The sequence below is a fragment of the Ovis canadensis genome, chromosome 3, assembly GCF_042477335.2.
Source record: "Ovis canadensis isolate MfBH-ARS-UI-01 breed Bighorn chromosome 3, ARS-UI_OviCan_v2, whole genome shotgun sequence".
Lineage (NCBI taxonomy): Eukaryota > Metazoa > Chordata > Mammalia > Artiodactyla > Bovidae > Ovis > Ovis canadensis.
Genome location: NC_091247.1, coordinates 192,520,164 through 192,537,934, shown reverse-complemented (window position 1 = coordinate 192,537,934; position 17,771 = coordinate 192,520,164). Strand labels below are relative to the sequence as shown.

Below are 17,771 nucleotides of genomic sequence, written 5' to 3'. Positions count from 1 at the left end.
TTGCAATGTAAATTTGTTTTTAAAGAAAAATCACATTTTTCTTATAATTTTTCTTATTGTAACTTTTCCTATCTTGTAAATTAAGATAAAAGCATTAAAATTAAAAATAGAAATCATAGATTATCTTAAATTTCTGTTTGGTCACTTACTCTCAACTTAGATTATCTGCCTGAAAGCTATTTCAATCAGAACAACTTTGAATGAAATAGATCTGCTTTAAAATACTGAGTATCTGAAATTGGTTCATATGTAAAGGAGGCTCTTATGTATATAGTTCTAAATCTGAGAAAATATTTTATTTGCTTTTAGTAACTGAGGAGAAATCTGTGTGAATGGGAATACATATGTTTCGCTTTTCCTGAGAGCGCTGTTCAAAACAAGTATCTGGCTTATCTATATTGAAGGTGTTGAGGCCATAGAGGTCAAATTTTCTCAACAAAACTTCATTCAAACTCCAAGTTTGAATAATGATAATCTGATGAAGACTCTGTGTGCTTTTTTACTAGTACAGAATAAAAATGAATACACGAACTCCGTATTCTTTAACAGTAGCTATCACAATAATATTCCTTTGATACTTTCATAGATTTATTTATAGTTTTTGAATCTGTAGTAAAATCTTAGGATGAGACTACTGATCTTTCAATTTCTTTAACAGTACTTTACTAGAAACACAAATATTCTGTTAGGATAATTTTTCATGAGGCAGACATCAGTTATAATCTGATTGCTCTCACTGTAAGCTGATAATAATAATTTTAATGAGTATATTTTCCAAGTTTAATTTTAGAAAAGAACATTTTATCATTTTCTGATTCACTTCATATTTGGAATATCTTTCAGATTAGATTTCATGTCATCTACTATACTGAATTTGGGGATGAAAAAAGTATGTCTTGACTGATGAAAGAAATGGGAATTCAGATTTTTTGGCTCCTAAGCCCTCATTTTAGCCAGCTTTCTTATTTCCCCTGGTAACTACTTCAGATGAATTCCACCAGCTGTTCTCCATGTTGATAGGTTATCTATCTCAGAGCCATAATCTTAATGCAGTTAACTTTGCTTGTAGCATCAGAGGCTCCTTGAAATGCTTGACACAGAGAAGGAACTGTTAAAAGAAAAAATAAAGGAAGCTTTGACTCAGCAATCTCAAGAACAGAAGGTAATATTTTAATTTTGCTTACAGTGTGGAAAGAATGTTCTGTTGCCCCCAAAAATACTGTAATGTCTAACCATCTTATCATTTACAGGAAATATTGGAAAAATGTTTGGAGGAAGAAAGGCAAAAAAATAAAGAAGCATTAATATCTGCTGCAAAGGTATTTCTGTCTGCAAAGTTTATTGTGAAGTTTAATTCCAATACTTTTTATTAGTTCAATTGTTTTTATGTTTACCCCACCTCAAAGCCTAAAGTGAATGTTGTTGGTCTCATGTAAGAATTGTTTTTGTTATATTTATGCCTAAGTATTTACCTGGTATAGACCCATCAGTAATAAATTTCTTTGTAAGTAAGTGGAATTAATAAACTGAGTTCATTAATGGTATAGTCAGTGCACTTTTAAAATATTTCATTCCAGAAAATTCAAATTTTTTTTTCCTCTTCTGCTGTTTGTATTCTTATTAAACATACATTACATACAAGATAATGATATTGAAATGCTTTACATTTAGATTATCAATCATGTTAAAAACAATATATCTACATAGGCGCAACAATATCCACTTGGTATTTGACAGGTATCACACAAGTATTAAGTATATGTGTTTATTTGTATGTGCATATGTGTTTATCAAGGTGAATGATTTTTAAAGCCAACATTGAAATAAATCATCTGGATAGTATATGCATAGATTTTAAATATATGTATGCTAATGTATACATATGTTGACCTGAAATACACCATCAGATATTTGTCCAACAAAAGTGTGTTTTTTCATTATTATGATTGAATTTCAGTTTGGGGTGTGCTAGCATGGCAAGCCACATACAAATTCCCATGTGGCAATAAGAACACTTTAATAGAGAGGAAAGGAAGTTGTAAGGTTTGCAGGAAATAGAGAGTTCATGGCTTGTCGTTGTTTGAGTCCCTGGCAGGAAAGAAGAGGAGGTCTTTCTTCTTCCTCTTGGGCTCTACTATAGTTTCAGGGTGTGACAGCTTCCCCTTAAAGGGGTCTCCTGACACTAATTGATGTTTCTGTTTCTGAATTTTTTTACGTTTTCCCCTTTGATCAAGATCTTTCTCTAAAAACATCACAGATTAAGAACCATGGTTTCTGGTTTCAGCAATTTTTGTCCATCATTGTTAGAAGCAAAGTGGTGCAGTTTGGAGAACTATTGCAGTTGCATTCAAGTAAGAAGGAGGGGTAGGAGGGAGACATCTTAGGCAGTTTTTATCTAAAATCTACATGTTATCAAGATTGTAGACATCAGAGATCATCTGAAGTGTTATGTCATCATCATCAAAGGATTGATGACAAACTTCTAACAAGCCTGGTCTAGGTATCTAGGGAAAGCTGTCTCATCAGATGTCATTGACTTCATTTCCAGGAAGTCTTTACTTTGAGGTCACCAGATGATATGCATGACCAGTTGGGGTTCCATGCTTTCTTAAGCTGTGTACTGTGAATCCAAGAGTCTATTCCTTGGAGTTTGATAGTGCAGAGGCTAGTTATCAGTGCCTGATAGGGGCCTCTCCAGTGAGGTGGAAGAGCATTCTTCTGGAAATATGTCTTCCAATAGGCAAATCTCCAGGTGCAAGGTATGATGCTTAAGGTCGTCACCTCTCAAGAGTATGTTGTGGAAAGGTTTCCTCTATCAGAGCATAGTTGTTCTTCATGGAAACATGTTCTTCATGGTTGTTCTTCATGGAAACAACTAGGCCTTTGCAATATTGGAATATCTCCCCTTTTGTTAGCTGTGAGTCCAAAAAGGCAGGAGCCAAGTGCATTGGATGTCTTGTGACTGTCTTGGAGGGTGAGAGTTTAGTTGTGACATTTGGAATGATTTAATTGTGCCATGCGAACTCTTTGGTCCTGCATGCCATAACTGAAGATCCTGTATGCCACAACAAGATCAAAGGCCCCACATGCTGTAACTTAGACCAGGTACAGCAAAGTAAATAAATAAATATTTTTTAAGAGGGGTGAGCATTATATGAGTTCCAAAAGGGGTGGACCTGGGATTTAGAAAGAAATTTTGCTAACTGAATCTCAATATGCTATGAGTGTATTCAACTAAGCCAGAAGGATTGAGAGTGGTAAGCACAGTGAATGGCCTACTTTCTCTACCTTGCTTAGATTGAAGAAAGCAGGAAAACCTGAATTTTGCAATAAGGAACTCATGGTCTGAGCCACAGTCAGCTCCAGGTGTTGATTTTGCTGACTGTATAGAGCTTCTCCATCTTTGACTGTAAAGAACATAATCAGCCTGATTTTGGCATTGATCATCTGGTGATGTCCATGTGTAGGAGTTTCCCTGGTGGCTCAGACAGTAAAGAATTCATCTGTAATCAGGAGACCTGACTTTGATCCCTGGGTCAAGAAGATTTCCTGGAGAAAGGAATGGCTCCCTATTACAGTATTCTTGCCTGGAGAGTTCCATGGACAGAGGAGCCTGGTGGGCTAGAGTCCAAGGGGTTGCAAAGAATTGTAGATGACTGAGGGACTAACACTTTGGTGTCCATGTGTCGAGTTATCTGTGTTGTTGCAAAAGGCTGTTTGGTATGATCAGTGTGTTCTCTTGACAAACTCTTAGTTAGCCTTTGCCCTGCTTCATTTTGTACTCCAAGGCCACATTTACCTGTTACTCCAAGTATCTCTTTGAGTTCTTACTCTTATATTTCAGTCCCCTATGATGAAAAGGATATCTTTTTTTGGTGTTAGTTCTAGAACGTCTTGTAGATCTTCATAAAACTGGCCCACTATAGCTTCTTCAGCATTAGTGGTCAGGGCATAGACTTGGATTACTATGATGTTGAATGGCTTGCCTTGGAAATGAACCAAGATCATTCTGTCATTTTTGAGATTTCACCCAAGTACTGCATTTTGAACTTTTTGTTGACTATGACGGCTACTCCATTTCTTCTAAACGATTCTTACCCACAGTAGTAGATGGTGCTCTGAATTAAATTTGCCATTCTCATCCATTTTAGTTCACTGATTCCTAATATGTCGATGTTCACTCTTGCCATCTCTTCCTTGACCCCATCTAATTTACCTTGATTCACAGACCTGACATTCCAGGTTCCTATGTGATATTCTTTTGTTTTTTTAACAGCTTCAGATTTATTTTCACCACCAGGAACATCTACAGCTGAGTATCATTCCTCTTTTGGCCCAACCTCTTAATTATTTCTGGAACTATTAATAATTGCCCTTCACTCTCCCCCAGTAGCGTATTGGATACCTTCCAACCTGGAGGATTTATCTTCTGGTGTCATATCTTTTTGCCTTTTCATACTGTTCATGGAGTTCTTGCAGCAAGAATATTGGAGTGGTTTGCCATTCCCTCCTCCAGTGGACCACATTTTTTCAAAACTGTTCACTATAACCCATTCATCTTTGGTGTTCATGAACTTCATTGAGTTACACAAGCCCCTTCACCATGACAAGGCTGTGATCCATTTGTTGGATGATATAGAAAGCAAATGAATTCCAGAAAAATATCTACTTCTTTTCACTGACTACACTAAAGTCTTTGACTGTGTGGATCACAACAAACTAGAAAATTCTTAAAGAGATGAGAATAGCAGACCACTTTACCTGTCCCCTGAGAAACCTGTATGCAGGTCAAGAAGCAACAGACCTGGACATGGTACAGCTGACTGGTTCATGGAAAAGAAGACAAGGCTATATATTTTCATCTGGCTTATTTAACTTATATGCATAGTACATCATGCAAAATGCCAGGGTAGATGAAGCACAACTGGATTCAAGAATGCTGGGAGAAATAGCAACAACCTCCAGTTATGCAGGAGATGCTACTCTAATGGGAGAGAGTGAGGAGGCACTAAAGAGCCTCTTGATGAGGTGGAGACAGGAGAGTTACAAAGCTGGCTTGAAACTCATGGCATGAAAAAACTAAGATCATGGCATCCAGTCCCATCACTTCATGGCAAATAGAAGGGGGAAAAGTGGAAACAGTGACAGATTTTCTTTTCTTGGGCTCTAAAATCACTGCATACAGTGACTACAGCCATGAAATTAAGACACTTGCTCCTTGGAAGAAAGCTATGACAAACCTAGACAGTGTATTAAAAAGCAAGGACATCACTTTACTGACAAAAGTCCATATAATCAAAGCTATGGTTTTTCTAGTAGTCGTATGTGGATGTGAGAGGCAGACCATACATAAAGAAGGCTGAGGGTTGAAGAATTGATGCTTTTGATTATGGTGCCAGAGAAGACTCTTGAGAGTCCCTTGGACTTCAAGGAGATCAAACCAGTCAATCCTAAAGGAAATAATTCTAAATATTCACTGGAAGGACTGATTCTGAACCTGAAGCTCCAGTACTTTGGCCATCTGATTTAAAGAGCCAACTCATTGGAAAATACCTTGATGCTGGGAAAGATTGAAGGCAAAAGGAGAAGGTTGCAGCAGAGAATGAGATGATAGACACAATGGGCATGAGTTTGGGCAAACTCCAGCACATAGTGAAGGACAGAGAAGCCTGGCTTGCTGCAGTCCATGGAGTCGCAAAGGGTTGGACATGGCTTAGTGACTAAGTAGCAACAAACAACAAGCACAGTGAAAATGTTTTAAAACCAGCCAAACAGCACAAACTTGTTGAAGTGCATAGCCAGTAAAATGGATTTTTAGATCACTATGATGTTTGAAATGAGCTCCTCAGGTAGGGACAAACTTTTCTACAAGTACCTTAGCCACAGAAGAGAGAATATCCTGTCTGTGAGGGGAGGCTTCTTTCAGTCCACTCTGAAATCTGTAGACCATGAATAAAAGAAGTTCATTAGAGATCCTCACTATTTGAACCACAGCAAGAGCTGCATTATAGTAATGAGATGGAACCCTGAGACTATGCCTTTGTTGTTGATTAAGACAGGAAGAGATTCATCCTCAATCACGAAAAATATTTCTCCAAGCCAGCTGAAAGGGAGGACTGGGAAGAGACCCTGTAGTTCCTCAAAACCCTGCAACTGAGAATTGAAAGGACAAGGGAAAGGCTGATTAGAGGATCGAAAACACTCAAAATACTTAAATTTGTAACAGTCTTTTCCAGTGGCCTGGCTCTTTGCAATTATAGCAGAAACTGGGAAGGTTTTGGTTTCATTTAGAAGTCTTCATTTGCTGGATTTGAAGATTAGGAAACCTGGTATTCTTCTTTTCCAGTGACTCATCTAGAGTGTGAGAGAGCTGGTTTGCTAGATTAATTAAGTCTGAAGTAGACATAGTTTTCCATTCCATCCTCGTCCTTTTTACTAGATGGAAAGAAAGAGGTCCCAGTTCAGCCTATTAATAATACAAAATTCAAAGCTGCCTGGGTGGAATCAACATCTGAAGGACGACCAGAATTTTCTTATAAGCATTCTGAAGTTGATTATAGTAGTCATAAAAAGGGTCATCCAATTTTTGTGTGCAATCCTGAATTCTGTTTCAATTGACAGGTTTTGGAAAAGCCCCAGGAATTGCTCGATGAAGTCATCTAATGATTGCCTGACCTTTCAGGATTTTCCCAGTTAGCGGTTTTCATCCTATGCTGGGCCTGGCCTTAACCAACAAGTATATGAACTAGCTGACATGAGTCAGAGGAACGCTGTTGATAAGTTTGAATGACTGTATTAAATTCCTCAGCAAATGTATGAGGATCTTCAGTTTACTTTGAGAAAATATTTTATTATGACTTGCAGTTCAGGTTTAGTTCAGAGAATATAAGAAATTAAAGGTTTAACTTCTGGATCCTCAGAAGGCTTAGTTTTACAAGAAAAGTTCTGAATATTTCAGAGGAAAATGGGGTGGGAAGAGTTTTAGAAAAAAGGGTAAGTTTGATAGGATAATTACTATGGGATTTAGAGGAGGCATCAAGGGCACAGAAAGGTGGGAGGAAGACAATGCCAGAGGCAGAGTCTGGGCAAGAAGATCCAAGGATGAGAAAGATAGTGCTGTGGAAACCAAGGAAGAAGAGCCTGAGGCTTTCGGAACCATTTCATCTTTCCTTAATTGTTTGTTTGCCTCAGTTAATCTTAAAATCTTATTTTGCACAAAGGCTATTTTCAGCTTTGGATAATGGTGAGAAGTCTTAAGATACCAATCAAAACAGGCGTACCACTCTGTTCTGAAAGGTTTTGAACTGTTGTGATCTAATTCAGTTTTAAGGAAATTAAGTTTAGGAATTTCAAAACTTTCCCATAATGGCCACTGATATTCTAACTTGTCTTTAGTCAGGTCAGTTTTTCTTTTTTTCTTCTCTTTTTTTCAAAAATGAGCATGAGGAGGATTAGAACTATTGTGTTTAAAGATCAGTTTAGCTGGAGTCCCTGTAGGGAGAGTGACCTCAAAATACTTAGATAAGTGGTATCTCATTTCTCAGAGGATTTTCTCTAGATTAAAAGGACAATTTCAAACAGTTTAACAGCTTGCAACTCAAACAGCGTGTAAGCTATCACCAGTCAGTTCTAAGGAGACAGCGTGGCCCTGGAAGAACCAGGCCTAAGGCCTTTTCAGTCAATTTCCAGAGAATAGTCCCTTCCAAAGAATTGGCCAAAGGATGAAAAACAGATACAGTTTCAGTGAAGAAGTCACTATTCCCAAAGGAATGGACTAAAGGCATTTCCAGCCAGCTTCAATGCAAACAGTCTGAACTCAAAATCGGACTGAAGCACCAAATGCATGGAGAACAAGGCCTTTAGCAGAAATGCAAAACCTTAAAACAGGGTCTGAATAAAACCTGGAGAGCCTCAAACACAAAGAAGGCATGAACTTAGGATCTAGGAGAAAAGTGTACCTATAAAACTCCAATCAGTGAGAAAGCAGTGACAGTGGGTTCCACATCTGTTCAGTAGCCCCAGAGCCTTCAGGCGTCTTCTCTGATCCCTATGCAGGCCACTAACATGTAGACCTAAAATAAATAGAATGCCAGATATTTCTCCAGCGATGATGCATCTGTTCAGGATTGTCAGGGAATTGCAATTAAGGGTCTGCAACCATATTGTGAGCCATGTGCAAGTCCCCATACCTGCAGGGAGGAGGAAGAAAGGGAAGTTGGGAGGGCCATGGTGAACAGAGTCCATGGCATTTCATTGGCTGAGTTCTCACCGGGAAAGTAGAGGAGTCTTGCTTCTTCCTGCTGGGCTCTGCCATGTCACAACATGTTCTATCTTACGGTCTCCTGACACTATTTAATTGAAGTTTCTGTTTACTAATTTCTTTTTAACACAAATAGAGCACTGAGTGTTGCATTTGAGATTTATATTTAAATTTAGCAAACAAATGTTGAAAGTCTCCTATGTACAAATCACTATGCTGGGGCGGATGTTCAAGAATGACTATGATTGTGTCTTTTTCTTAAAGAATTTACAATCAGATTAGAAAACCTTCCTTATATACTAATAAGGTAAAAAGGAACGCATTAGATATTACGAGTGCATAGATTGTGTTTCCATGTCGCAGCAGTTTGTAATGGTAAATTTCTTTTGAACTGAGCCTTGAAGGATGACTAACATTCTGAATAGTGAGTTGGAATTTTATTCCATGGAGAAGTAGAGAGACATTGAAATTTCCAAGTATAGGTGGGTCATAATGGTAACTGATATTAATTTGGGGGAAACTGTAGCAAGAAAGGCCAAAGCCTGAGAAGGAATTAACAGAATGTATCAGAAGTCTGGGTAAGAGATAGTGAATGGCAGAAAGAACTTGAGTAGCAGTAGTAACTTGGAAAATAATGAAATAGCCAAATTCTGGAAATAGAAGATGGAATCAACATGTTTGGTATGGATGATACAGGATATGGCCAAGTTGTGAACTCCCAGAGTATTCCTTCAGATCCAGAGAAGGAAAGAAGTTCCAAAGAATTGAAAACACTCAGCAGGATGCATAGAAGAATATATGTAGCATGCTGTCATGCAAACCAGGAAAAGAGAGGGCTTTACAAAATCAGAAATAATCAACTATATAGAACATTGCTTGAGGTCATGAAAATAAAGATTAAAACAAAGAACAAAAAATACCATTTGGTATAAACAACATGGAAGGCATTGGTGTACACAGTAAGGGAGTGATTAGAAAGAATTGTGAAATAAAGCAGGAGTTTAAAAAATGATGACTGTCAGCTTTAATGGCTTTTGTCAAACTTGCTTGTGAGCTGAAAACAAGAGAAAAAGTGGTAACTCTCTCAGGAGTGGGAGGCCCATGGACTTTACTGTGTACCAAAATATGATTTTCTTGAGGAAAATTCTTAGGCAGCTGTTTGAGTTGCATCCAAAATGGGCTCTTTTTTCATGGAACACCATTTTACTGAATTACTAGGGTTATACAGACTTTAGTATGTGGCAGACACTTTCTCCAAAATAAGCAGAATGAGCCCAGCACCTAAAGGGGAAAAAAAAAAACCCCCAAAACTGACAGTTTTTGTTACCAATGATAAAATTAGAGATTTAAAACAAAAATTAGAAATTTGGAAGATTTATTTCTACTTTTTAATACTTAAAGACTGTTCTAATGAGATTGATGGTAATATGAAAAATATGACTGGTTTGGTTATAATATTGAAAAATGTGTCAACATCTGAAAGAGATGCATAACTCATTGAATCAGTGTTTTCCAAATAAAAAATGTTTAAAAAATCATCTGTAAAGAATTCATTCAGAAGGGGGGGTCATGTTTGGGAACGCATGTAAGAATTAAAGATTTTAAAATTAAAAAAAAAAAATCTGGAAAAAAAAAAGGTAAGAAAAGATTGTAATGTAACAGTACAAGAAGTTCATTGACGTGATTTTATTTTTCTTACTGCAACTTACTTTAAGAACTACTCTTTGTTAAGTTTTGGTGTGAAATCAGAAAGAATGTCCACAGTGATCTCAACTGGATACATTTAGTATGTATAAGATACATTTTATTTTCTACTTCATATCTTTGTGAGGCTAGGTTGTTACACACTTCAGCAAAAAAAATCATGGCAGATTTAGTACAGAACTCATATGAGAATCTAAGCTTTCTTCTATTAAGTCAGATAGTAACGAGGTTTGCAGATATTCTTCTAACTTTTTAACTTTGGAAAATTAGTTTTTTTCCTAAAATTCATTATTAATATATATTTAATGTTATTAATTTTTAATTAATTAGTTAATATGTTTATCTTCTCCTGGTTTGCATATCTAAGGTGGAAAATCTTAATTGTATAACCCATGTAAACAAAAGCTCTTAGAAGTCCTCTATAATTTTAAGAGTGTAAAAAGGTCCTAAGGCAAAATAGTTTGAAAACTGCTACTTTAAATTAAGGCTTGGTTTCTCTGAAGTTTAGAAATACCATTGAAATAAGTTGGTTATTTGTGTAAAACCAAATAATTGATTTTATTTTAAAGCAGTTATTACATATGAATTTTAAAAAAATGTCAGAAATAAACCAAGTAAGATCAAAGTTTTGTGTTTTTTAGGTTAACTCCAGTGTGTCTTATTCAAGGAATTACTGTGGTCACTAACTCAGATATTTTTGTTGTGGTCATTATTTGTTTTGAAGCTTGAGAAAGAAGTGGTGAAGGATGCAGTTTTAAAAGCTATAGAAGAAGAAAGAAAACATTTGGAAAATGTCCATGCTGAAGAAAGGGAGTTATGGAAGACTGAGCACACAAAAGATCAAGAGGAAGTATCTCAGGCAATTCAAAAAGCTGTACAAGAGCAGAGAAAAATTAGTCAGGTTAGTAAAATTAGCTCTTTATGAATATTTTCTTCCTTCTAAATTTTCTCAAAGTAACTTTACTATTATTTTATCTTACTTAAAATCACCTTATTGGGCATAATTATTTTACTTTTGAGTTTAATATTTTAACTGAATAATTTTTAATATATCTATACTTTTCACTTTTTAATGCTGATAATTTTGCCTTTTTAGTCTATTTTCAAATAAGTCAGAATCCAAATTTATGTTTAATCACTATAACTACATTGTCTCCTCTTTGATATGCTTGTTTTCCTTTTTCACAAACACACATATGCACATAAAATCAAAGAAAATAATATATATGTGTTGAAAACAGTTTAATTAGATTCATCTAATTTGTGTAGCTATATACCTGTGAAAGTGAAAAAGTCGCTCAATCATATCCGACTCTTTGCGACCCCATGGGCAGTAGTCTGCACCAGGCTCCTCCATCCATGGGATTTTCTAGGCAAGAGTACTAGAGTGGGTTGCCATTTCCTTCTCCAGGGAATCTTCCCCACCCAGGGATCGAACCCAGGTCTCCCTCATTGTAGACAGACGCTTTACCCTCTGAGCCACCAGGGAAGTCCTGGTGGTAGTAAAAGTTATACCTGTAGTTGGTAGTAAAAATAGAACCTCACGAATAACCCCTGTAGTCTCATGAAGTATACACATATCAACAAATATGGCCTACATTCAAAATATCTTTTGATTACATTAATAAAGTTAAAAATTCATTAGTTTAATTTTCTGTATTTGAATTTGCATGGTTCTATTAATACTTGCATTTAGTCATCTCAGGTATGAGATAACTGAATAAATCTTTCCTCCAACAAACATAAAAAGCAAAAAATAACATTCATAGAAGTCTTTGTTTTACATGATTGTTCATTTGACCATGCTTTATAAACGTGACTGAAAAGACTTTTCTTTTCAGCTTTTGAGAACAAAAACCCAGATTTTCTTATGACTTGTTAATTTTAATGAAGTGCTAGGAAACCAAGTGCTTCTAGTATCTAGGATCAATGTTATAGTTGTTTTTTTTTTTTCTAATGTCACTTAAGTTTGTTCTCAAAAACACAAAATTACCCATTTATTATGAAAATTAAACAGATCTGTCACTAATATCTATCTATGGTAAGAAAACAGTGTGACAGTAATGTGATAAATTTTATCTTTTTTTCTTTTCTTTTTTCCACTAGCATAATGATTATTTTCTAATTCTTTCTGTAACCTATGTTAGTGTCACAAGTTTATATTGTATATATGTTTAATTGTCTGTCAGTTCAGTTGGTTGGAATTCCATGCCACTAATGTCAAGATCATTGGTTAAATCCTAATTTGGAAGAGTTTACTTAAAACTTCTTTGTGACCACAGACCATTCCTTTAACCTCACAAAGATGTGGGCTGTTAGTCACTATGAAATTGGGAAAGATGGCATGAATAAATCAGCACATGTTCATCACCCAAACTAAAAAACATAGAAGAGTACCCTCCTCTGTGAGTTTGTAAGTATTCTTGTCCATAAGAAACATTATAGTATATGACAGATGCTGAAATTTGTTCTCTATAGGCTCAGGGTACCATGAGGACAATCCAGTCATGTCATGAATAAATATATTGTGTTTCTTTTCTTACAAATGGATGCATATTTTGATAAAGAGAAAAAAAGTGTGTGAGTGTGTGTATATGTGTGTATAATTGCCTAGTAGCTGACAGTTGACTAGAGATCCACAACAGAAAGAACAAACAGTGTTGCCAGGGAGCTCCGATAAGTGATACGGTCCTATCAAATGTGTTCCAAGTTTTCCTTAAACAGCTCACTACTTTTATTCTCACATGGTTGCAGAAAAGGCAAAACCAATACAATATTGTAAAGTAAAAATAAATAAATAAATAAAGATAGGATGAGGAAAAAAAAAACTACAGTGAAACAACTGGCATTCTCTTAGCCTCTTAAAGCTTCACAGTCCTATTCTAGAAAGTTGACAAATTACTTTTCTTGGGAAGCAGATGGAGCTTATATATCTGTTATGTACTTTACCTACTTAGACCAGCAGGATAAGCCAGTAAGTTGCCATGTTCAAACTTTGGTGTTTTATATTAATAATTGAAAAGACCACCTGAAATGTTTCAAGGACTATACTTATTTCTGAGGATACAGTAGTGAGGGGAAAAAAAAAAAATCCCTTCTTGTAAAGAAAACTCACAGGAAACTATTAAAGAGGTAATAAAATGTGAAGTAGTGATCAGGGTCATGAAGAAAAATGAAGCTATCTAAGAAGCTAAAAGTGAGGGGACCATTGTATAAATAGTGTAATCAAGTAAGGACTTAAGGAGGTAGCATTTGAGCTGAGACCTGCATTGAAGTGAGGAGTTTACTTTGAGACTAGCTGGGGAAAAGAGTCGGAGAAGGCAACAGCACCCCACACCAGTACTCTTGCCTAAAAAATCCCATGGATGGAGGAGCCTGGTAGGCTGCAGTCCATGGGGTTGCTAGGAGTCAGACATGACTGAGCGACTTCACTTTCACTTTTCACTGTCATGCATTGGAGAAGGAAATGGCAACCCACTCAAGTATTCTTGCCTGGAGGCTCCCAGGGACAGGGGAGCCTGGTGGGCTGCTGTCTATGGGGTCGCACAGAGTCGGACACGACTGAAGTGACTTAGCAGCAGCAGCAGCAGCGGAAAAGAGTATTTCAGGCATGGAGAATAGCAAGTATAAAGGCTTTGAAGCAGAAAGATGCTTGTGAAAGTGAAAGTTGCTTAGTCGTGCCTGCTGACTCTGCGACCCCATGAACTATACCTACAGTCCATGAAATTCTTGAGGCCAGAATACTGGAGTGGGTAGCTGTTCCCCTCTCCAGGGGATCTCCTCAGCCCAGGGATTGAACCCAGGTCTCCCACATTGCAGGCAGATTCTTTACCAGCTGAGCTATGAGAGAAGCCCAAGATTACTGGAGTGGGTAGCCTATCCCTTCTCTAGCAGATCTTCCTGACCCAGGAATGGAACCAGGGTGTCCTGCATTACAAGTGGACTCTTTACCAACTGAGCTACCAAGGAAAGATGCTTGGTGTAATTAAAACTGTATGGCGCTGCTATGGGTATAGATAGATACAATGACCAATAGAATAACATAGAATACAGAAAGAGACACAAATTTTTTCTGTAATTTACAAATTTTTAATCTGGGTTCCATAGAAAGGGGCCCTAATTTACTGAAATTATGCAAGATTTGTGTATATGTGCAGATTTTTCTGCAGAGATACGCTGTAGCGTTTATTAGATTCTCAAAAGTATTTTACTAATTATCCCAGACAAGATTAAAAATACAGTCATTGTTTAGTATCTGTGAGGGAGTGATGCCAGAGCCCATCATTAATACCAAAATCTGCCAACTCTTCAAGTTCTAAAATCAGACCTCACTACCCCAGTTCTGCATCTGCAGATTCAAGCAGTCACTGTTTGTGTTTACTGAAAAAAGTAATACACGTTTAAGTGGACTCGCAGTTTAAGGCTGGGTTAATCAGGAACAATTGTAATTGCAGCTGGCTGTAATTTTATCCTGGACTTTTGTCTACTAATATGAATTTGAGATAAATTAAATATTTAAATCTAGAAATTTAATATGTTAAAAAGAAATTGGGCAGATGTCGATACTCTTTGAATGGAGAGTTCAAGCAGGACTTGAGATCCTTAGTCTCTGCCAAATATTTTATCCAGAAAGGCAATGAGAATACTAGCAAAAATTGTCATAAGAGTTACAAAATGAAAGTTCCTAAATAGACAAGAAGCACAAAAATTATTCCTAGAGGATGGGGATCTATTTTGATTCTCCAGTTTTTATCAGCACAACATTGTAAGATATACAAAGGAACAGAAAGATGTGCTTATAAACAAGAACTACAGTCCTGCTAACAGTCTACAGAAACTTCATTAATGTTGGACTTAATAAACAAAGACTTTAATCTGCTATTTTAATGTACTAGTATTAGGAGATCCATTGTTAATCATATAAGGCAGAATTGAAATCCCATGTTTATCATAATGCAAAGGAAAAAGAAGTAAAAAAATGAGAAATATAGTGCTTTGAATTATTTTTTAGTTTAAAAACTGAATGGTGATATTTCTTGATGAAAAGTATACATGGTTTGGTCTTCAACTTTGAAAAGGCATGCTAATTTAATGACATGCTTGAGCATATCTAAATGAAATTGTCGTATGTGGCCATGGTCTTTGAAGCCCATTAGAAAACATGGTTTTGTTCTCTTTCTTGGATCCATGAAAGCTGGAACTTGGTATGCTTTTCACATACCAAATTCTTTTTGGTAAGAGGTTTGCCGTTATAAACTAGCCAAAATTTTATGCCCACCAGCCCTGAAGTCTTTCATCATTAATGAAGTTTGCTTCTTTTCTCTTCCCCTCACACATACCCTAGCCTTCCTTCTTGTAACTAATATGCCTAAAATATGGTCTGGGCCTCTGGGCATATCAGTATATAAAGTGTAGTCAAGCTTGTTCTGATTTTATTCTTTTACTGAAGGTTTTTGCTAATAGTATCCAAATGGAAAATAAAATTGATGCTAGAGCACAAAATTTTATGAATCTTCCATTTTAGGAAACCACTAATCTCCTGTTCCTCACACTTGTTGAAAATAATCCTCAATCTTAGTGTTGATAAATTTCTACCTGATAAGCTCTATATGGATTATCAGAAAAATTAATATATAATAGATATATAGGTCAGTGAGAGGTAGGTAGGTTAACTGTCACAAAATGAAAGTCGCTCAGTCGTGTTTGACTCTTTGCGACCCCTTGGAATAGTCCATGGAATTTTCCATGCCAGAATGCTGGAGTGCGTAGCCTTTCCCTTCTCCAGGGATCAAACCCAGGTCTTCCACATTGCAGGAGGATTCTTTACCAGCTGAGCCACAGGGAAGCTCACCTGTCATAAAAGAGTATCCTAATTACAGAATAAACCACAGGACATACATTCTTGGATTTGGTCTATGTACATTTTTTTCCTACCTTTGACAGGATGAAAATTCACATCAACCTCCAAGTTTGGAAAGCATTGCATTGACACTTTAATACTGGCCTTTTAGGGGTTCACTGAACACAAACACAAAAGAATTATGGAAATTTTTATTCTCTCTTGAGAGAATGCCTCAGACTCTCAGTGGTCAGGACTCCAGTTGGGGTAACATTGGTTTTCACTATATTTAAAAATAAATGGTTTGAAATAAACTTAATTATCTTCTAAAAAAGAATAGAATTTAGATTGGTATTCATATTGCCTTGCCGTTTTCCTAATAAGCTCACCACTAGTGAGTTTATCATCAACATGTAAAGTTTTTCTCAACTAATGTGGCTAATAAGGTGACAGTGTGATTCATATGAGTATCATTGTAAGACTTTGATGTTCTTTATCTGTCTTCTGTCCATGTGTTTGTTGCTGTTTATTTTAGGTCATTAGCTTAAAAAGTATTCTTATGGAACTGTTTCTTCATCTGCACAAAACAGTAAGACAGTGGTGTTGATGATGGTAGAGATGGTGATAATTCTAACGATATTGGCTATCTTTAATTCAGTTCTAACTATGAGGTACTTTTTAAATTGTTTTACATGTTTGATCTCACTTAAGCCTTAAAACCAACTTATGAGACAAAAACTATCACTCCCATTTTCATATATGCAGAAATTAAACCTCAAGAAGATTATTTAACTTGCTCAAGGCCATAGTAACTCAGATGAGGCAATAGGCCACGTTGAAAATCAGGCAGCCTTACTCTAGAGGCCTTGTGACTTACTACTGTTCTCTCTCCCAGTGTGCTCATCCTAGAACAAATACAAACACATATTATTTGTAATTAAATGTATAGGTAATTTTAGTAGGAAAACGTGAGGGAAATTTTTTATGTTTTTATTCATTCAGTAATATTTATTGACCATCTGCCATGTATTGGCACTTTTGGAAGCTATGAGCATATAGCATTGAATAAGATACCCAAGGTCCCTAGGCACTCATAGAGCGTATATTCAAGTTGAGAATGACCCATGATAATTAAAGTAATTCATTATAGAGATATGGACTTCGAAGAAAAAAAAATGAAGGTTCTGTGTTTGGGTGAGGATAGGTGCTAGGGGAACTTTTAGATATATAAGTTAGGAAAGAAGCCAGACTCAAAAAAACTTGCATGCTGCATGATTCTACTTACAGGCACACTTTGTTTTATTGTGTCTCACTTTACTTAAGCTTTGTGGATGCTGCATTTTTTACCGACTGAAAGTTTGTAGTACCTTTGCCTTGAGCAAGTCTATTGGCACTATTTTTCCAGCAACATTTGTTCACTTCATGTCTCTGAGTCACATTTGGTAATTATAATATTTCTGAGTTTTTCATTATGTTTCTGTTTGTTGGGATCTATGAACAGTGATCTGTGCTGTTACTATCACTGTTGTTTTGAGGGCACCACAGCTGCACCTATGTAAGTCAGTGAACTTAGTCTGTAAATTTTGTATGTATTCTGACTGCTCCATCGATGAGCTGTTTCCCTATTCTTCTTCCTCTCCTTGGGCATCCCTGTTCCCTGAGACACAACAGTATTGAAGTCAGGCCAATTAATAATTCTTAAATAGTCTCTAAGTGTTTAAGTGAAGGGAAGAGTCGCACTTCTCTTACTTTAAATCAAAAGCTAAAAATAATTAAGCTTAGTGAGGGGCGTTCTTGCTGAGTTGCTTCAGTGGTGTCCAGCTCTTTGCAACCCTATGAACTGTAGCCAGCCAGGCTCCTCTGTCCATGGGATTCTCCAGGCAAGAATACTGGGGTTGGTTGCCATTCCTTCCCCCAGGGGATCTTCCCAACCCAGGGATCGAAGGCATGTCAAAAGCTGAGACAAGG

General features: G+C 36.6%; 1 protein-coding gene across 4 annotated transcripts in view; it reads left to right on the top strand.

The window, feature by feature from the left end:
• CCDC91 (coiled-coil domain containing 91) overlaps positions 1–17,771 on the top strand; it is a 408,524-nt gene that overhangs the window by 302,237 nt on the left and 88,516 nt on the right. For all 4 annotated transcript variants that reach the window (XM_069585456.1, XM_069585459.1, XM_069585460.1 and 1 more), the window contains 3 exons: positions 1,070–1,162; positions 1,251–1,319; positions 10,689–10,865. In XM_069585456.1, the coding sequence (XP_069441557.1) occupies positions 1,070–1,162; positions 1,251–1,319; positions 10,689–10,865 (339 nt within the window). The remainder of the gene's footprint in view (positions 1–1,069; positions 1,163–1,250; positions 1,320–10,688; positions 10,866–17,771) is intronic.